General features: G+C 49.8%; 1 protein-coding gene across 3 annotated transcripts in view; it reads right to left on the bottom strand.

Moving 5' to 3' along the window:
- Positions 1-20043, bottom strand: part of PIEZO1 (piezo type mechanosensitive ion channel component 1) — a 400254-nt gene that overhangs the window by 242710 nt on the left and 137501 nt on the right. For all 3 annotated transcript variants that reach the window (XM_033942562.1, XM_033942564.1, XM_033942563.1), the window contains exon 5: positions 19696-19846. In XM_033942562.1, the coding sequence (XP_033798453.1) occupies positions 19696-19846 (151 nt within the window). The remainder of the gene's footprint in view (positions 1-19695; positions 19847-20043) is intronic.

The following is a 20043-nucleotide window of genomic DNA, read 5'->3' as shown; positions in this document are numbered from 1 at the left end:
CATGTCGACCAGGCGCAACCAAGCTAGTCGGCGCATGGCAATAGCAAAGGCTGCCTCTCTGGAGGAGAGTTCGAAGCCATCGTAGGCCGCGTGGAATAGATGGAGGCGTAGGTTGGAGAGGGACTCTGCAAGCAGGCTAAACGCTCCTTGGCGGGAGGCCAGTAAGTCAGTCTCAAAGGCTCTCAGTAGTCCAATGAGGTGTTTGAGATAGGATGTGAAGGTGAAAGTGTAGCTTTGCACCCTAGAGGCCATCATCGCATTTTGATATAGTCTCCTGCCGAACTTGTCTAGGGTTCGGCCTTCTCGGCCTGGGGGGACCGCCGCTGAGACCTTGGAGGGGTGAGCCTTCTTCAAGGAGGATTCTACTAACAGTGACTGGTGGGAGAGCTGCGGTTGTTCAAATCCTGGGAAGGGTACTGTACGGTACTTAGCCTCCATTTTGGAGGGTACTGCTGTGACCATATAAGGTGTCTCGAGGTTCCTGAAGAAAGCCTGTTGGAGTACCGGGTTAGGCGGTAAGCGAAGGGACTCTCTGGGCAGTGATGGCATATCCAGCTCCGCTAGGTACTCTTTAGAGTATCTGGAGTCGGACTGGAGGTCTAAGTCCAAAGCGTGGCCCATGTCCTGGACAAAGCGAGAGAAGGATGGGCGGGATGTTCCCGAGGCCCCTTGCGGGGTCGGTGAACGAGACCTCCGTCGGGTGGAGAAGGATGGGGAGGCTTCCCTCGAGTATCGAGGCTCCTGTTCCGATCCACGCTCTGAGACCGGGGAAGCACTGTGAAAGTGTTCCGGGGTCTTGGATCTCCGACGTCTCGAGGAGCCCCTCGGAGACGATGCCGGTGTTCGGGGTACCGATCGGTGTCGAATCGGTGACCTCGACCCGGACTACCTCGGTGAAAGTCTGAAACCTTGGATTGGAGCCCCGGTCCGAGGGGGAGTTCGGAGGATGCGCGGGTTGGAGAGTGATAGTTCCGTCACCCTTAGCAGTCCCGTACGAGGTGTAGGTGAATGGCCTCGTAGAGTGGGGGAACCTCGGGCCTTCTTGGAGGCACGGCGGTTCGAGGTTTCTGTCGTTTTAGCATGACGTTTTGCCCCGCGGCGGTCTGTGGAGGGAGAGCACCTCGGGTGTCTCAGCGAGGAGTCTGAGGAGGATGGGATGCGGCGAAGCTTGCGCGCTTTTCCTCGAGGTGGCTCGACGCGAGGCTCAGGCTGGTCTGGCACATGCGGGGTCTAGGTCGAGGCCGGTTGTAGATGGGCCATTGCAGCGGACAGCTCCGATGAGATCATCGCTCGGAGTAGGTCCTGGAAAACGGGCACGGACAGCATCGAGGGCATGTCCACTGCCTCGGTGCGCTCCACCGGGGGCGACCTCGTATCAGAGTATTCCCGTGTGGTGGAGGCACGGCCCGAAGGCTTGGAGGGCTTCGCTGGGGCTGTGAGCATGGGACTTCCGCCATGCGTCGTCAGTGTCCCCGAGGCTGGCTTCTTCGCTGTTGCAGAACCTGAAGAGGGAAGAGGGGACTTACCCAGAGCCGAGGCTTTCTGTTGTCCCGAGGACTTCGGATTCGAGTCTCGAGGTGATGCCGAGGTATTCGGGGCCGAGGTCAAGGCCAGGGCCGAGGCCGGGGCCGACCTCGAGGCCGAGGTAGAGGGTTGGTCGGCGGCGAAGAGATCCGCCATGCGGGCTTTTCTTCGGCGGAGGGCCCGGTTCTGGAAAGTAGCACACTGGGGGCAGGAGTCGGTTGGATGAGCGGCCCCCAGGCAGAGGATGCACCGGCGATGCGGGTCTGTGATGGAAAGAAGCCGCTCGCACCGGGTGCACTTTTTAAAGCCGGTCAAAGGCCGGGACATAGAATCGAAAGTGGCCGCGGCTCGGGTAGCCACGCGGCCACGGGGACCCGGAAGCCTCCGGGTCAGTCAAAAACGAAGCAGGAACAAGTTGAACAAGAAAAAATTCGCGCACAGTGACTTAATCGAGAAAAAATAAGAAAATCGCGGTGCTAGAAGGCAGTTGGGGCAGAGCCTGAAAAAACACGACTTCTAGGCTCAGCGGAAAATTTTGAACTGGAGACCACGAGGGGATGCGCCCCCTAGTGGAGCAGGAAGGCACGCATGCGTGGAGCAGCAGAGCAAACTTAAATCTTCAATCAAGTTTGCTTGAAAATGCTTCCGCATTGGGGCTCCGTAGATGACGTCACCCCACATGAGAGAATATCATGCCTGCTTGTCCTGGGATAATAGATGTAGTTTGAAGTCCAGATTGTGACAAATGAAGCAAGTAGTCCAGAACTGATGCTAAAGAGGACGAGATAGGTTGCAAGTGACGTGTAGAACACCAAGTAGAAAATCTAGTCCACTTCTGGCCATAACATTGTCTAGTTGATGGCTTTCTGGAAGCAAGTAATATATCTTGAACATACTGAGAAAATTGAGGAAAGTCTGTTATGCAGAAAGGTACCAAGCTGTTAAGTGTAGAGACTGCAGATTGGGATGAAGCAAAGATCCTTGACTCTGCGTGAGTAGAGAAGGAAAGATTGGCAGAAGTAGAGGCTCCCTGGTGCTGAGTTGAAGTAGTAGGGAGAACCAAGGTTGCCTGGGCCACCGAGGAGCTATCAGAGTCATGGTGGCATGTTCTGACTTCAGTTTGACTAGAGTCTTGAGAATCAGAGGAAATGGAGGAAAGGCATAAAGGAACTGATTCCTCCAATCCAGTAGAAACGCATCCGCTTCGAGACGTTGAGGGGTGTAAATGCGGGAGCAAAATTGAGGCAGCTTGAAGTTGAGAGGTGATGCAAACAGATCTATCTGCGGAGTTCCCCAACGAGCAAAGATTTGGTGAAGAGTAGGAGAATTGAGCGTCCATTCGTGAGGTTGTAGAAGACGACTCAATTTGTCCGCCAAACAATTGTGTTGACCCTGAATGTAAACAGCCCTGAGGAAGAGGTTGTGAAGAATTGCCCAATGCCACAATTTCAGAGCTTCTTGACATAGGGAATGAGATCCCGTCCCTCCCTGTTTGTTGACATAATACAGGGCTACCTGGTTGTCGGTTCGTACAAGAAGCACCATGTCGTGAAGGAGATGTTGAAAAGCTTTGAGAGTATAGAATATCGCTCTGAGTTCCAACAGATTGATATGACACCGACGGTCTGCTTGAGTCCAGAGACCCTAAGTGCGAAGACCGTCCACATGAGCTCCCCATGCGTACGTTGACGAGTCGGTTGTGAGGACTTTCTGATGAGGAAGAGGGTAGAACAGCAAGCCTCTTGAAAGATTCAAAGAGAGCATCCACCAACGGAGAGACTTCCGCAATGAAGGAGTTATGGAAATCAGTCGAGTTGGTGGATCCACGGATTGCTGCCATTGGGATGCCAGTGTCCATTGAGGAATACAAAGGTGAAGTCTGGCAAAAGGAATCACATGAACTGTAGAAGCCATGTGACCGAGCAGAACCATCATCTTTCGTGCTGGAACAGTTGAAAGTTGGAAGACTTGTTGAGAAATCTGAAGAAGGGCGGCCTGACGTGGTTGTGGAAGGTAGGCTCTCAGATTGATAGTGTCCAGAGTTGCTCCTATGAACTGGAGAGACTGAGAAGGAGTCAACTGAGATTTGGGAAAGTTGATGTGAAATCCCAAACTTTGTAGAAAAAGAATAGTCTGTTGGGTCGCTGCAATAACCCCTGAAAAAGAGGGATCTTTGATGAGCCAGTCGTCGAGGTATGGAAATACTTGGAGACCCTGGTTGCGAAGAGCTGCAGCCACCACCACTAGACATTTTGTGAAAACTCTGAGAGAAGAAGCCAACCCGAAGGGGAGAACTCGGTACTGTAGATGAAGGCTTCCTACTTGGAATCTGAGGTACTTGCGAAATGCTGGATGAATAGGGATATGAGTATATGCCTCTTTGAGATCGAGGGAACACATCCAATCCCCTGGATCCATTAAGGAATATAAAGTTGGCAGAGTGAGCATTCGAAATTTCTCTGACTAGATATTTGTTGAGAGCTCTGAGATCCAGGATCGGTCGCAAATACCCCGTCTTTTTGGGAACTAGAAAATAACGGGAGTAGAATCCCAAGTTCTTTTGTGGAAGAGGAACTTTCTCCACAGCTCGCAGGCGAAGCAGAGCCTGAGCTTCTTGAAGAAGAAGGGGAAGATGCGACTGATCGGAAGGACACTCTCTTGGATGGCGATTTGGAGGCACCTGCAGCAACCGAAGAGAGTATCCCTCTCGTAGGATGGAAAGTACCCAGAGATCTGATGTAATGAGCTCCCATTGGTGATAAAATGTGGACAGACGACCCCAAATGGGGAGGGGAGAATTTGGAAATAGAGAAATTGGAATGCTCAGGCTGAGACTGTAAAAAAGACTGAGCTGGTTTGGTGGCAGCAGGAGTCTGAGACTTTTGCTGGCGCTGTTGTTGAGGAGGACGACGAGGAGGAGGCCTGGAAAAAGCAGGAGTCGTTTTCTGAGGATAACGACGTGGAGTCTGCTTGAAACCTCTAGTTGGTGCAGGTTTGGGTTTTGGTCGAATGCGGGAAGCAAAAGAGCGTTCATGTTCTGAGAGACGCTTGGTAGCTGCTTCAATAGAGTCATCGAACAATTCGTTAACCTGACAAGGTAAATTCGCCAATCGATCTTGAAGATTGGGATCCATGTCAACAATACGTAACCATGCTAAACGACGCATGGCTACAGCAAAGGCAGATACTCGAGAGGAGAGTTCAAAAGCATCATATGAGGCTTGTAACATGAAGAGTCGCAATTGAGAGAGAGTCTTGAGGATGAGTTTGAATTCTGAAAGACGAGTTGCAGAAATATCCGGGTAAAAAGATGGTAATATCTTCAGAAAATGGTTGAAGTAAGAAGTAAAAATGTAGCTATAATTAAGAACTCTATTTGCCATCATAGAGTTCTGGTATAAACGGCGACCAAACTTATCCATGGTACGACCTTCTCTGCCTGGAGGAACTGAAGCGTAGATTTTAGAAGGATGTGCTTTCTTCAAAGATGATTCCACTACCAGGGATTGATGAGACAGTTGAGACTTTTCATAACCTTTACATGGAACTGTTCGATAACGAGATTCCAATTTAGATGGAATGGCAGTGATGGAATATGGAGTCTCCATGTTACGAACAAAGGTTTGTTTAAGTACAGGAGTCATTGGTAAACGTAGTGACTCTTTAGGTGGATGAGGAAGCTCCATATCTGCTAAATATTCAGGAGTATATTTAGAATCAGAATGAAGATCTAGTTTGAGAGCTTGTCCCATATCAAAAATAAATTTGGCAAATGAAATGGATTTGGAATCAGACGCTTCCTCAGGAGACACACTGCGAGATCTAGGGAGTGCTGAGTATGAAGGAGAAGCCTCTCTGGAATATGGTGACAGTGGTTCCGAGTCAAGGTGTAGAGTCCCCGAAGAAGCTGCACTGTGAGGTGGAGTAAGATAATGTTTTCTCTTAAGGCTCCTGGATGGAGAAGTACCAGGTGTACGTGGTACTGAATGAGTCGAGGTCTGAGGCAAAGTGTCTCACGAGCCGGTTTCGATGGAGGAGTCTTCGGTCGAGAAGGACTTCGAGTCGAGGCTCGATGGTGTCGAGATCTGTGCTTCGACTTCGAAGAATGGGGCAGAGAAGTCTCGGTATCCAAAGCCGAAGACTCCCTCCGAAGCTTAGAAGCACTATGTCTCGAAGCACTATGTCTCGAAGGCTTCGACCGGTGCTTCGAAGGAGGTGAGTCTGGAGAAGAATCAGATGAAGGTATTCTCTTCGGTGTCCGGGATCGGCCTCGAGATACTGGATATTGGGAGACAGGCTGATCCACCCGAGGCAAGGTCGAGGACGGGACCAATTGAGCCACTAAAGAGGAAATCTGTGTGGTCAGTATAGATTTTAGCATGTCTTCCAGCATCAGCACCGAGACAGAAGGTCCTGATCTCGTAGGTGCAGCAGTACGTTCCGAAGAGGGTGACCTCGAAGGTGAGTATTCCCTTGTCTTGGAGGTACGCTTGGAAGATGGACGTGCAGAGGACTCTGGTGGCTTCTTGGGTACGGTACCTGAAAGAGAACCCGGAGATTTACCCCCCATGGCAGATTTCACCGAGGACACCGTCTTCGAGGGAACCGAAGCAGGCAAGGTCGAGGCCTTCGAGACCGAAGCTCCAGCCGGAACTTGGGTCGAAGCCTTCGAGACTGTAGTCGATGATGTCGGAGTCGAAGCCTTCAATACCGGGGCAGCTGCCGAGGTCGAAGTCGAATCCGAAGGTTGCTCCATATCTCCGAAAAGTTGAAAAAATTGGGTGCACCTGCGTCGAAAAGCCCGTGGAGTAAGAGTGAAGCAACGATGACAATCTTCTGGTGAATGGGAAGGACCCAGGCACTGTAGACAGCGACAGTGGGGATCGGTGACCGAAATCACACGATTACACTGACGACGTTTAAACCCGGTGAGAGGCCGGGACATAGAAAAAATAAAGTCCGTGTCGAACGGAAGGAGCAATTGGGCCTAGGCCCAAGGCTCACCGGCCGGACAAGTATAAAAGAGAAACAAAAATTCAAGATTTTTTTTTTTTTTAAATTTTTGAGAAAGGAGAAATAAAGTAAAGCACAGCGACCGAACTTTGAGAAAAAAAAAAAAAAAAGAAACAGCCGCGGTGAAGAGAAGGCAAAAGTGCTGCAGAGCTGAAGAAAAACGTGTCTTCTTGTCTCCGCGGAATTAAACGAACTGAGGATCCTCTCAGGTGATGCGCCCCCTAGTTCGGGCGGGAAGGCACGCGCGCATGCGCGGTGCAGCCCTCGAAAGATCGAGATCTTCAAGCAAGTTTGCTTTTGAGGCTGTCCGCTGCGGGGCTCCGTCGGTGACGTCACCCATGTGTGGGAATATGCTGCCTGCTTGTCCTGGGATAAGACTCATTTCAGGATGCCAGGGAAACACAGATGACTGGGCTCTCACTCCACTCAGAACAGAGCAGGGAGCAGAAGGGGCCTGTTGGGAGTTCCGCAGAAAGTCAGCAATCTGTGGCAAAAAAGCAAACAGAATGCTAGGAATTATTTAAAAAGGGATGATTAACAAGACTAAGAATGTTATGTCCTCCAGCTGCATTGCTACCACTAGGGGGTGGAATATTTTCAGTCGCTAAGAACAGGTATGTTCCCTGAAGTCCTGCAGAACTTGCCTGTCCCTCACAATTGAAAATGTGACAGTAAAACAACACCCTCTACTGGTGAGACTGTGGGTGGAGGACTCCTGCTCAGCTTAGAGGGAACACTGATTTATGTCCCTGTATTGCTCTATGGTGCGACCTCATCCGGAGTATTGTATTCAATTCTTGAAGATATAGTGGCACTAGAAAAGTTCAAAGAAGAGCGACCAAGATGGTAAAGGGGATGGAACCCCTCTCGTATGAGGAAAGACTAAAACGGTTAGGGCTCTTCAGCTTGGAAAAGAGACAGCTAGTAGAATGGGTACAAGTGGATCGATTTTTCACTCTGTCAAAAATTACAAGGACTGGGGGCATTCGAAGAATACTTTTAAAACCAACAGGAGAAAATATTTTTTCACTCAAGAGAATAGTTAAGCTCTGGAATGCATTGCCAGAGGTTGTGGTAAGAGCGGATAACGTAGCTGGTTTTACGAAAGGTTTGGACAATTTCCTAGAGGAACGGTCCATAGTCTGTTATTGACATGGACGTGGGGGAAGCCACTGCTTGCCCTGGATCGGTAGCATAGAATGTTGCTACTCTTTGGGATTCTGGAATCTTGCTATTCTTTGAGATTCTGTATGGAATGTTACTACTCCTTGGGTTTTGGCCAGGTAATAGTGACCTGGATTGGGAACGGGCTACTGGGCTTGATGAACCATTGGTCTATTCTTATGTTCTTATGCTTGAACAGCTGGTGAACTGGGGGTTATCCCCATGATCGAAGGCCACTATTGTATCTTGTATACTCACACCTGCTTACAACCCTGTATCTCCAAGAAGGGAGGGCTCACTCTGAGATAATAAAGGCATATAGATAGACTCCTTGTCCTCCATCTGAAAGGTCCATTGGATCCTGGCCAGCCTCTGATACTGAGCTAGACGCGCCCTGGAAGCTCAAGCCCCCTCATGTGTCCCCTGGTGCTTTGCCAGACCTCCACTGGGGATCTTGTCCATTCAGATAAGCTCTCCACATCAGACTGACAAATTCAGGAGAAAATGCTTTGTTAGGCAGCGCCGAGTCCCCTTTAGATGACTTCAGCTTGCGTCTCTTAGGCTCCATGGCCTCCACAATCTTGCAGCTTAGGTAGACCGCCAGTCTGGGACTCTGGAAGGGATTTACTCCCAGCCAGCAGACCTCCCCCAGCTGTACCTCAGTCCTAGAGAGCAAAGTGGAGGCCAAGCCAGATGCTTTTGCCCCCTCGAGGGCATAGGATGAAGTTAAGAGGTGATAGGCTCCGGAGTAATCTTAGGTGGTAGATGCATGGAACAGTCTCCCGGAAGAGGTGGTGGAGACAGAGACTGTGTCTGAATTCAAGAGGGCCTGGGATCGGCACGTGGGATCTCTCAGAGAGAGAAAGAGATAATGGTTACTGCGGATGGGCAGACTAGATGGGCCATTTGGTCTTTATCTGCCGTCATGTTTCTATGTTTCACCCTTTGTGTGCTGCGTGGCATGTGGCGCACGGGTGCTCATTGGGTGCCCAACTAGTGCAAACCTGGCTTGAATTAAGGGTAAAGAAGCCTGAGTTCTGAGGCAAAACAAGGTGATTTGAAGGTGCTGGAGAACTTAAAAAAAAAAAAAAGAAGTGGAAATCCAAGATGGCCGGTGTGAACTATACAGAGCAGATTCTTCCAGCTCCCACGCAAAAGGAAAAACTGAAGGGAGCACAGGAGGTGTTGAAAAGCTGAAATGAATTCCTTCTGGACAGCTCATGAGTATGGGGAGATTACCCATCCGTCTAGAATGACACACCTATTGCACTAGAAAACAGATTTTATGCTGCTTATCCTAGGAATAAGCAGTGGATTTCCCAAGCTCTCTCAATAATAAGTCTATGGACGTCTCTGTTTGGAAATTATCCAAACCTTTTTCAAACCCTGCTAAGCTAACATTCTCAGCCCTTTTGTGAAGATCAAAAAGCCAGTTGTGGGCTCCTGAGTGCAGGACACTCCCTTCTTAGCCAAAATTGAAACCCTGCACCCTGTCCTATATAAGTTATGTGTGCTCTGCCTCCCAACCCCCAGGGGTAAACTAGCTAAACCATGAGGATTAAACCACCTGTCACACACCCAAGCAAACGACTCAGTCTAACATTCCTAACAAAAAGAGAGACAGACCACAGAAACAGGCCAGAGAGGAGGCAGAACTCAAAGGGTTAAAAGCTTTCCCAGTTCAAGTCTGTTAGAGCAGAACAAAGGTCTGGTAACAGCTGTGGTCTTTTTAGGGCTGGAGCTGCGCTGCTCCAGATCAGTCCCTGTGCGCCAGCCCTGCCAGCGCACACATTCAATCAATCAATCAATAAGAACTGACAGACTGATCGATCATTCACCTTGCCTTAAAGAGCTCAAAGCAAGAAACCACTGCCTGACATATTAATTAAATATTAATTAAAACAATTAAAGGTTTCACTCGTAGGTGGAGCATGTCTGGGCTGGCTGCAGCCTCACCACCAAGCCAGTCAGTCATTCTGCCCATTAGTAATTTATCCCGAGCGTAGGGGAATGAGTGGGCCAGGACATTTGATTAGTATGCGATATTAGAAGTAAGACCCTGCACACAGAACAGTGCATGTCCACCCCCCACCCATGAACCTCCTCCATACCCATCTGACTGCAGAAGGTTTCAGCCTGGAGCGGAAAGAGCCCGGGAGAGTCTGCCTTTGGGCATTCGTCCTCTCTCTCTCTCTGATTCACTAGAGAGAATATGACTGTGGTAATGACATATCACTTGGATAAGTAAAGAGGTTTAATGATATGCCCTGGAGAAGCGCCAGCGAGCTCAGAGCGTAACTCACACATGAAACCCTGCAGACCATCCTCAGGTCAGTCCTGAGACACAGGAGACTCTTTCAACAATTTTATATGAGAGCTGAGTGTGTTGAGTAGCATTTGCCCACGTCCCTGCTTGAAAACATACACGCACGCAACATTTCTGTGTGGTATATCCAGAGACCTTTCTGTGGACTGCATATTTATCCCTCTGATAAACGCATAGATGTTGGGGGGGGGGGGGGGGGTGGAGACTGCATGCTTATGTGACATGTGCATGCGCACTATGGTTTGTGTGTGGGGGGATGACTGCATGTTTTTGAATGTGATATAATGCACCGACATCTCAGAAACAGGGACTGAGTCCGGATTTACCCAGACATGTTCTCTTTTCAAAACCCGGCACTTTGTCTAGTAAGGATGTGGTAAGAGCAGACAGCGTAGCTGGTTTTAAGAAAAGTTTGGACAAGTTCCTGGAGGAAAAGTTCATAGTCTGTTGTTGAGAAAGACATGGGGGAGGCCACTGCTTGCCCTGTATCGGTGGCATGGAACATTGCTACACCTTGGGTTTTGGCCAGGTACTGGTGATCTGGATTGGCCACCATGAGAATGGGCTACTGGGCTTGATGGACCATTGGTAAGGCTATTCTTAGGTTCTTATGGGTTTTGAAAAGCGTTGAGATCGAGGCTGCGTCTGGACACGGTGATGGTCACATGCATGCGTGTGATGTCATCGCCTCACACCGGTGCATGCGCAGATGCCCTTCAGACGCAGCCCCGAAGAGACGAGGTATGGGGGCCGGGAGGAGGGGGCGGAATGGGGCCAGGCCACACAAACTTTTTTTCAAGCAAAGATCTGGTAACCCCTAAGTCTAGCAGATGCAGAACTGGCATGTATGTGAACAGTTCACAATATATATGCATATGGGCCACTTCTTTCACATGCATATGTGCATAATTACAGCTACCTCAGGGCAGGAAAACCCCTCCCCCCCTACTCTCTCTGGCCTAGTTTATGAACTGCATGGGCACATAACTTGCCTTTATTAACCAGGCACCACACATGTAGCCAGGGGCTCTGTTATACATGAATGAAGTGTGAGGGAACTCGCCCAATCTTATACTCATACACACAAAGCACATTCACCCCCTTCTCAAACGCACACACGAAGCACACATACAAGGTATGTGTGCTCAGTCTTGTACTCATGTGCACACACAAGGCAGCATACCATCTCATAGGCATACGCAATACAGAGCTTTGAATTCACGGGATTATGCCAGGCTGAAGGATTCTAGCGGCTCTGATCCAGACCACAAGCTCTTAATCAGGTTTCACAAGTCCAGCCCTTGCCAAGGACTGAACAGAGTGGGGAATTACATTACATTACATTACGGATTTCTATTCCGCCTATACCTTGCAGTTCAAGGCGGATTACAAAAGAATTGACTGGACATTTCCAGAGATGTAAACATTTCAGAGGAGATTACTGGACATTTTCCAGTGAGGATGCAATTTTTTTTTTTTTTTTTTTTTTTGGGTAACTGGAATTTTCTGGATGAAGGTGAGGGTTGGTGAAGTGAGTTGGTGGGAATGCTCTCAGCGCAGCCATACGGGTGGAATGGTGGCAAGTGAAGGACCCACACGGGTTTCTTTCTGGTGTACAGGGGTTGCACGCTCCGCCTCACAAGAAGCCTCTTGCTTCCTTTACAGAGGGTGTAGGGTGACAGAAATAGCCAGGTGTTGAAAGGGCTCTGTGAATTCGGCTGCACGACTCATATTCTGGGAGAGCTACTATACTCACATTACCCCTGTCCTAAATTCATTTCATTGGCTTCCCATCCGTTTCCAAATACAGTGGAATCTTGGTTTACGAGCATAATTCGTTCCAGAAGCATGCTCGTAAACCAAAATACTCGTATATCAAAGCGAGTTTCCCCATAGGAAATAATGGAAACTCGCTTTGATACGTTCCCACCCCCCTCCCCCGAGGCCAGCGGCGCTGCTCCCTCCCCACTCGGAAAGACCCCCCCCCCCCCCACATGAACCGGCACCCCCCGCCCGAACAACTTGAACTTACCCCCCCCGGTCTGGCACCGGCACCGGCATGCAGCCCACAGGATGTGCCGGTGCCGCTAGAAGATCTTCCTGCCTTTGTCGGGCCTTGAGCATGCTCAGATGCATGCTCAAGGCCCGGCAGAGGCAGGAAGATCTTCTAGCGGCACCGGCACGTCCTGTGGGCTGCGTGCCGGTGCCAGACGGGGGGGTAAGTTCAAATTGTTCGGGCGGGGGGGTGCCAGTTCGAGCAAGGGGGGGAGTGATGCCAGTTATCGGGGGGGGGGGGGATGCGGGCTGCGTGCCGGTGCCAGACGGGGGGGTAAGTTCAAATTGTTCGGGCGGGGGGGTGCCAGTTCGAGCAAGGGGGGGAGTGATGCCAGTTATCGGGGGGGGGGGGATGCTCGCAAATCGAGTCAACACTCAGTTTGCAAGTCCAGTTTTGCGAGAATGTTTTGCTCGTCTTGCAAAACATTCGCAAACCAAGTTACTCGCAAACCGAGGTTTGACTGTACAAATCAAACTTCTTTTACTGACCTACAAATGCATTCACTCAGCTGCCCCTCACTATCTCTCTTCACTTATATCCCCCATGTTCCCCCACCCTCTGAGCTCCACTCAACTAGTAAGTCCCTCCTATCTGTACCCTTCTCTTCACCTGCAAACTCCGTCTCTTCTGCCTTGCTGCGCTGTATGCTTGGAACAAGCAGCCCGAATCCCTATGGTGGGCTCCGTCTTTGGCAGTGTTCAAGGCCCGGTTAAAAGCCCCCCTCTTCAAGAGTGCTTTAAACTCCTAACTCCTTTCACCTTGGGTTCTGCATCACCAACCCTATATGTCATGTCTGTCTCTCCAAGTTAGAATGTAAGCTCTTCCGTGCAGGGACCGTCTATAAATGTCAGCCCATTTCTTTGAAAGTGCTTTCAGCTCCTAACTCCTCTCACCTTGGGTTCTGCATCACCAACCCTATATGTTATGTCTGTCTGTCCAAGTTAGATTGTAAGCTCTTCCATGCAGGGACCATCTATAAATGTCAAAATATACAGCGCTGCGTACGCCTTTCAGCATCAGAGGGAAGGGGTCAGACCACATAGTGAGAGGCATCATGAGGTCCTGAAATTCTATCCAAGCAGCCCTGGAGGTCACCACTAGTGGATGTGACACAGAGGAAGGTCACCTAGACTGTTACAGGTTACAAGACGCAGGTGTGACACAATCAGCGATATGCAACAGAAGGATCTAGGGCAGGTCAAGCCCTGAAACATGGCCTCAGAGCCATCACCTCCTCCCCAGAACCCCCACCCACACGAAACTCCAGCCGCTGCTGCTAGAAACCACCAGAGCGCTGACTGGACACTCTCCACCTGCTCCCTGTCACAAGATCCAGAGATCCTGTATCTGAGGGTCCTGTATCTGAGCCCAGAACATGGGGCAGCCGGGAAGCCTCGAGACCTGACAGTGTGATGATGGAACAGCACTGCATGGGCCAATGTGGAAAAATAAATACAGTCGACGCCAGCATTCTGCAGCACTGAGCCGTGAATGAACGTTAGCAAAGCGGCACCTCCCAGGCAACTGGAAATGTTCCTCCCTGGGTCCTGGAGGGGAGAAATCTGCCAGTGGGCATGGGCACCAGCAGATGTGGCCGGGCTTGTCCAGCTGTGTAGAGGCAGGCTGAGAAAGAAGGAATGAGTCCAGCACACAGAGAGGACCTGCTAATTAAGTAACAGCAGCTTAGGCCTCAGGGAGAAAAATAGGCCAGCAAAAACCACGAGGCAAGGCTAGGCAATGTGCTAGGGCAGCAGCTTCAAGGGAGGCAGCAAAGACCTCTTACAATCAAAGCAAAACATAAAAACCTAAGAACAGCCTTCCTGGGTCAGACCAATGGTCCATCAAGCCCAGTAGTCCGTTCACACGGTGGCCAATCCAGATCCCTAGTACCTGGCCCAAACCCAAGGAGTAGCAACATTCCATCGAGAATCTCAAAGAATAGCAAGATTCCGGAATCCCAGAGAGTAACAAGATTCTAGAATCCCAAAGAGTAGCAACATTCCATACAGAATCTCAAAGAATAGCAAGATTCCGGAATCCCAGAGAGTAACAAGATTCTAGAATCCCAGAGAGTAACAACATTTCATACAGAATCTCAAAGAATACAAGATTCCAGAATCCCAGAGAGTAACAAGATTCTAGAATCCCAAAGAGTAGCAACATTCCATACAGAATCTCAAAGAATAGCAAGATTCCGGAATCCCAGAGATTAACAAGATTCTAGAATCCCAGAGAGTAGCAACATTCCATCCAGAATCTGAAAGAATAGCAAGATTCCGGAATCCCAGAGAGTAACAAGATTCTAGAATCCCAAAGAGGAGCAACATTCCATGCTACCGATCCAGGGCACGCAGTGGCTTCCCCCATGTCTTTCTCAATAACAGACTATGGACTTTTCCTCCAGGAACTTGTCCAAACCTTTCTTAAAACCAGCTACGCTATCCGCTCTTACCACATCCTCTGGTAACGTGTTCCAGAGCTTAACTATTCTCTGAGTGAAAAACAATTTCCTCCCATTGGTTTTAAAAGTATATCCCAACAGACAAAAAGAAAAGAGTTAGCCGTGTGTACTGTTACAGTCGGGGAGGGAGGCCTTTCCTGAGAACCTACTTAGCCAGGTAAACATCTCATGGGAACTGGGCTCATTAAACAGATAGCAAATACAGTTAAGATGTAAGATATTCAACCGTGCACTTTTACTAGATTGTTCTAGGAGGCGAGGCAGTGAGGGCACTAGGGCTAACCATATGGCTCCAGAGAAAGGAGGACAGGTTGAAACATTCATTGCTTTTAATAGAAGTAAAGCCCAGATGTCTCGATCTGTCCTCCTTACTTCCATTGCTTTCAGTAGAAGTAACACCCGGATGTCTCAATCCGTTCTCCTTTCCTGGAGCCATATGGTAACCCTAAGTGAGGCGATCATGACTGTCGAGTTTGTCTAAGATCCTGCAGCAAAATCTGCTCAAATTCCTAGTTTATAAAGCAACTTTTTTTCTCTCTCTCTCCTACTTTCTGTGTAGTGGAAAGAAACGTGTTGCTATCCCTTAGAGGGTTAAGCCAAGGGAACCTGTCACCAGGAGTGGGATCCCTAGGATAGTAGACTTGGGAGTGAGTCAGTAGAGTGGGCAGACCTGATGGGCTAGGGCCCTTATCTGCCGTCATCTTCTAGGTTTCTAGGTTTCCCTCAAAGCTCATCCTGCTCTTAACTTCGGCCCAGAGAAGAACACAGCCTGAGCTTTTCACCCGTTAACAGCGTCCCACTCCTTTGGTGTCTACTATGGGCTTTGCACAGAGTGTTTGAGGCAAGTTTATAGCCCACAGTTCTGAGCTCTTTCAGGACGGGCAGATTACGTTTGATGAATAAATATCTACATAAAATATTCCCTAACAGAAGTGACCGTAGCAAGTGGGGGTGGAACGCCCTGGGTGCAGTCTGGTGAGGGCGCTAGCACCTCTCCACTCCCCCCCCCCCACTCCACTCTTGTGCCTTCCCTTCCCCCCACAGTACCTCTTTAAATCTTCGCCAGTGTGAGCAACTTCTCTGGCCTGCTGCTAGCGCCAGCCTGGCTCCCCTCGGAAATCACTTCCAGGTCGCAGGGCCAGGAAGTGATGTCAGAGGGAAAGTCAACACCAGTGCGAGCAGCAGGCTTGGAAAAGCTGATTGCGCTGGCGGAGATTTAAAGAGATACAGGAAAGGAAGGGCGCAAGTGTGGCATGAGGGGTGGGGAAGGAGCTGGAGCTGGCAAGTAGGGCATGGGAGGGTGCCTCTTACCCTTGCTACACCACTGCCCAACAGACAAAAGTCCTTTCACTGTTATCTGGACTGCACAACCAAGTTAGGCTCAGCCTAATAACCTGATTTAATTATTTCAAGTGCTCCATACACAGGGCTGATCTCAGCAGTAAGACAGAGCAGGCAGGCAGTGCCAAATCTGCCATCACTAAACAGCGCTGGCTCTCCAGACGTCAGGACTTACCCAGACATGTCCTCATTTTAGAGGGCATGTCTGGGCGTCCAGACGGCTTTTCAAAACCCGGCACTTTGGGTTTTGAAAAGCAGATCGTGTCGGGAGAGGCCTCCGCCCATGGGCAGATGCAGTGCTTGTGACATTACATCGCATGCACGGATGCCCTCATGATTGACGAGAACAGGCTGAAGGGGGCGGGCTGGGGCATGGCGTAAACGTAACGAGATGGTAATAGGTGGAACTGGGCGGGCCTGGGGGGAGGGCCTATGGGTCCGGAAAATCCGGTAACCTTATCCGGTAACCTTATCCGGAGGTAGAAAATCCAAGGCCTATGTGCCCCCGCCCCACCCTCAGACGGAGCACCACTGAATGATGTGGCATCAGTGCATGGAGACCACCTCAGCCCTCTCCTAAGTTTCCAAGTTGAATAGTTTCTTGATATAGCGTCTATCACGAGTATTTAGAGGTTTACAATACAGCAAATACAGTGTTCTAAATATTGAGGGGAATTCACATACAAAGAGGACCAAAAAAGGGCAAGGGAGGCATCCTCTATAATAAAACCCTTACCTGTGCATGCGCACTTGAAACGGCGTGATCCTTGCCGCCATGATCTGTGCTTCCGGGCCATGTTCCATTTGCGGTGCGGAGTGGCTAGCGGCGCGTGCGGCGTGTGGCGGCTTGCGGCTCGTGCAGCAGTGAGAGCAACGGCAGGAGGGTGTCGTTCGAGGGGCTGTGAGGCATCCGGCTGCTACTGCTGCACAGGGAAGTGGAGGGGGGAGAGGGAAAAGGGGCTGCTTTGGGGGGAGGGGTGTGCTGGGGGGCAGGCAGCAATCTTGGTTTGTTCAGGGAGCCAGAGAGAGATAGGCAGGGGGCCAAGGAGAGAGATAAACAGAAAGAAAGACAGACAGACAAGGGGCCAGGAAGAGAGACAGACAGAAAGAATGACAAACAGACAGGGGGCCAGAGAGACAGACAGACAGCCAGAGGCCAAGGAGCAAGAAAGAAAGAAAGACAGACAGCAGCTAAGGAGACAGAAAGAAAGACAGACAGACACATCTATTCTAGCACCCGTTAATGTAATGGGCTTAAAGACTAGTAGTTAGAATAAAATCAGAGTTGGGAAGGGCATAGATTCCATTCCTGGGAGATGAGTAAGTTATCAAGCGTGGAAACCATCTTGGAATAATAATGTTTTTAGTTTAGATTTAAATATCATTAGGGAGGTTCTGGGGTACCGCGTTCCAAAGTGTTGGGGGCCATAACAGAGAAGACTGATTTGTGCTGGTCCTGTTTGTAAGGAAGAAGGTGGATGCCACATCCTGCTGAAGAGCCTCTGGAAGAAGAGCCGCCAGACCACAGGTGACTCACCTCAGTCCTTCCTGAGGCCTCCTTAGAAAAACGGAGCATTTTTCACAGCACTACAAGGACGGATGGTAAAAGAGAGGAACCGTGCCCAGGAAAGAGCTCCTCTTACAGGCCCTGTAAAGGGATAAATTGTCCCAGCAGACACCAACAGTTTCTTTCAGGTCCCCTCCCCCCACCACCATCATTTTGCTAAAAACACAGCACTAATCCAAGTGTCTTGGGGCTAGATTCACTAAACTCAGCGGTCCAGATCGTTTTGGGGCGATTCGTGGCCGAGTTCTGCCGGGCGACTGATTCAACTCTCAGTCCTCATGCAAATTATCTGATTGGACGCACGCCCCCCTTGGATCGCTGCAGAGCGATCAAGATGCATGCTTAGACCATCCTGGTTGGCTGTAGATGCGATCCGCGCATGCGCTTACTCTCCGCACAAGCCAGGTCAAAACAAGGGGGGAGGGGTGGCTGCCTTGCTGTTCCCACGAGTGGACATTGGAATCATTTCAAATTGTGCAGCTAGAATGGAACAGAACACGCCTTGAACCTGCGCGTTAAAACCACGGGCTCGCACTGCGCTTTTTGCAGAATATATGGGGAGTAATGGACAGTTTTATTTTGAGGGTTGTTTACTGGGATTTCGGGGCGGCAGAGAGCAGGAGAGTCGGCAAGGGCAGTAAGCGACTGGACCTCAGCAGTTGCTTCATTTTGCATCGGCAACCCCAATTGGTGTTTCTTCTTCTGCTTAGTGAATCGCTGCCTTCCTACTTATGTAGGCAATTTCCCCTCATTTGCATGTGCCGATCAGATCGGATATTGATTCAGATGTTTAGTGAATCGGGTCGGGAAACGATCGCAAAACCATCGTACACGAACGTTAAGTTTAGTGAATCTAGGCCTTTGGTGTATTACCCATCAATTGTTCAGGGGTCTAACAAGCTGGGAGGAAGGGGAAGTTTTATAGAAACATAGAAACATGATGGCAGATAAAGGCCAAATGGCCCATCCGCAGCATCCACTATCTCCTCCTCTCCCTATTGGCTAAGGCTCTTAACATTTGCATCTCCTCTTCCTATTGGCTAAGGCCCTTTACACCTGCATTGCGAGGCCATAAAACTTTATGATTATAGAAACATGATGGCAGATAAAAGCCAAATGGCCCATCCAGTCTGCCCATCCGCAGTATCCATTATCTCTTTCTCTCTTTGAGAGATCCCATGTGCCTATCCTAGGCTCTTTTGAATTCAGACACAGTCTCTGTCTCCACCACCTCTTCTGGGAGACTGTTCTACCCTTTCTGTAGCCTAATTGTGGTGTAACGTTACAGCACCACAGGGATCTCTCTGCAATTAATCTAACACATTGTTGTAACCTCCAAGTCCCCAACTTGTGACTCTCAGCCAGTGGTAGGAGGTGCCCCCCCCCACCCCATGCCATCCCCTCCGCCCCCCTTCCATGCCCCCCACCCCCAAACGCCAAACTCACGCCCGTCCTTCCCCCTGTACCTCTTTAAACCTTCACCAGCGCAAGCAGCTTCTACGACCTGCTGCTCACGCCAGCACTGGCTTTCCCTCGGATGTCACTTCCTGGCCCCATGACCCGAAAGTGATTTCAGAGGGGAGCCAGGCTGGCGCGAGCAGCAGGCCGGAGAAGTTGCTTGCGCTGGCAAAAGTTTAAAGAGGTTCAGGAGGGGAGGGAAGGGAGGGCACGAGCGTGGTGTGAGGGGGTACCCAGGGAGGTCCAACCCCCCTCCCCCCGACCACGCCACTGCTCTCAGCGGCCACACTTTGGAATTCTCTCCCACCTGACATTCGATCAGAAGAATCTCTCGATAAATTTAGAACAAGTTCAAAACATTCCTAACACGAGACAAGAATTCTTCTCCCACTCCTCCTCGGGTCAAGGAAGACATTGAACTGCTTTTAAGAAGAGACCCCCCTCCTTTTGTTTTCCTTCCTCCCCTTTCACCTTCCTTTTATTTTTATTTTTTTTTACTCTCCCACCCTAACCACTACCTCATGTATCAAACCAGTCTAAGTCCTGTCTGTCAATTATGTAAATACTTAGTCAATGACCATTTTTTTCCTTTATTTTAGAACTAAATTTAAATATTGTAATTTGCATTGTTATTTTACTCTGTAACTGATCAGATACTCGCTGATGGTCGGTATATTAAATAAAGAATCAACTTGGAAACTGTTACCCTGCTAGCTGACTGCTTTAGTGAACACGTCCTCCTCAGAGACATCTCGGGAGGGGAAAGAGCACTTGCCGTGCCTCACCTGTTTCAGGGGCTCCCTGGACTCCCCGCTTTGGGATGGGGTCTTTGGTATCAGACGGATGCAGAGGCCCAGGCTGACAGCAGAGATCAGGAACACACCAAGGTCTGGCACCAGAAGTCGGATCGTATTGGGGATATCAGAGAAGTTTAACCTGCAGGAGAGAGTCGAGAATCCTTCTGAATCACACCGCCATGTCCAACAGAAAGCAATGTGCGATTTAGGGACTACAGTGACACCCAAAACTCAGAAAACGGGCAATACACCTTTAGATTGCAGAGAGGAGATGTGAAGGGCAAATGTCTCGTCATCCTCTTCCTCACCTGTTTATCCGTGTACAGACAACGCATT

Source organism: Geotrypetes seraphini, chromosome 4 (genome assembly GCF_902459505.1).
Source record: "Geotrypetes seraphini chromosome 4, aGeoSer1.1, whole genome shotgun sequence".
Classification (NCBI taxonomy): Eukaryota; Metazoa; Chordata; class Amphibia; order Gymnophiona; family Dermophiidae; genus Geotrypetes; species Geotrypetes seraphini.
This window is presented reverse-complemented; position numbering and strand designations above follow the sequence as displayed.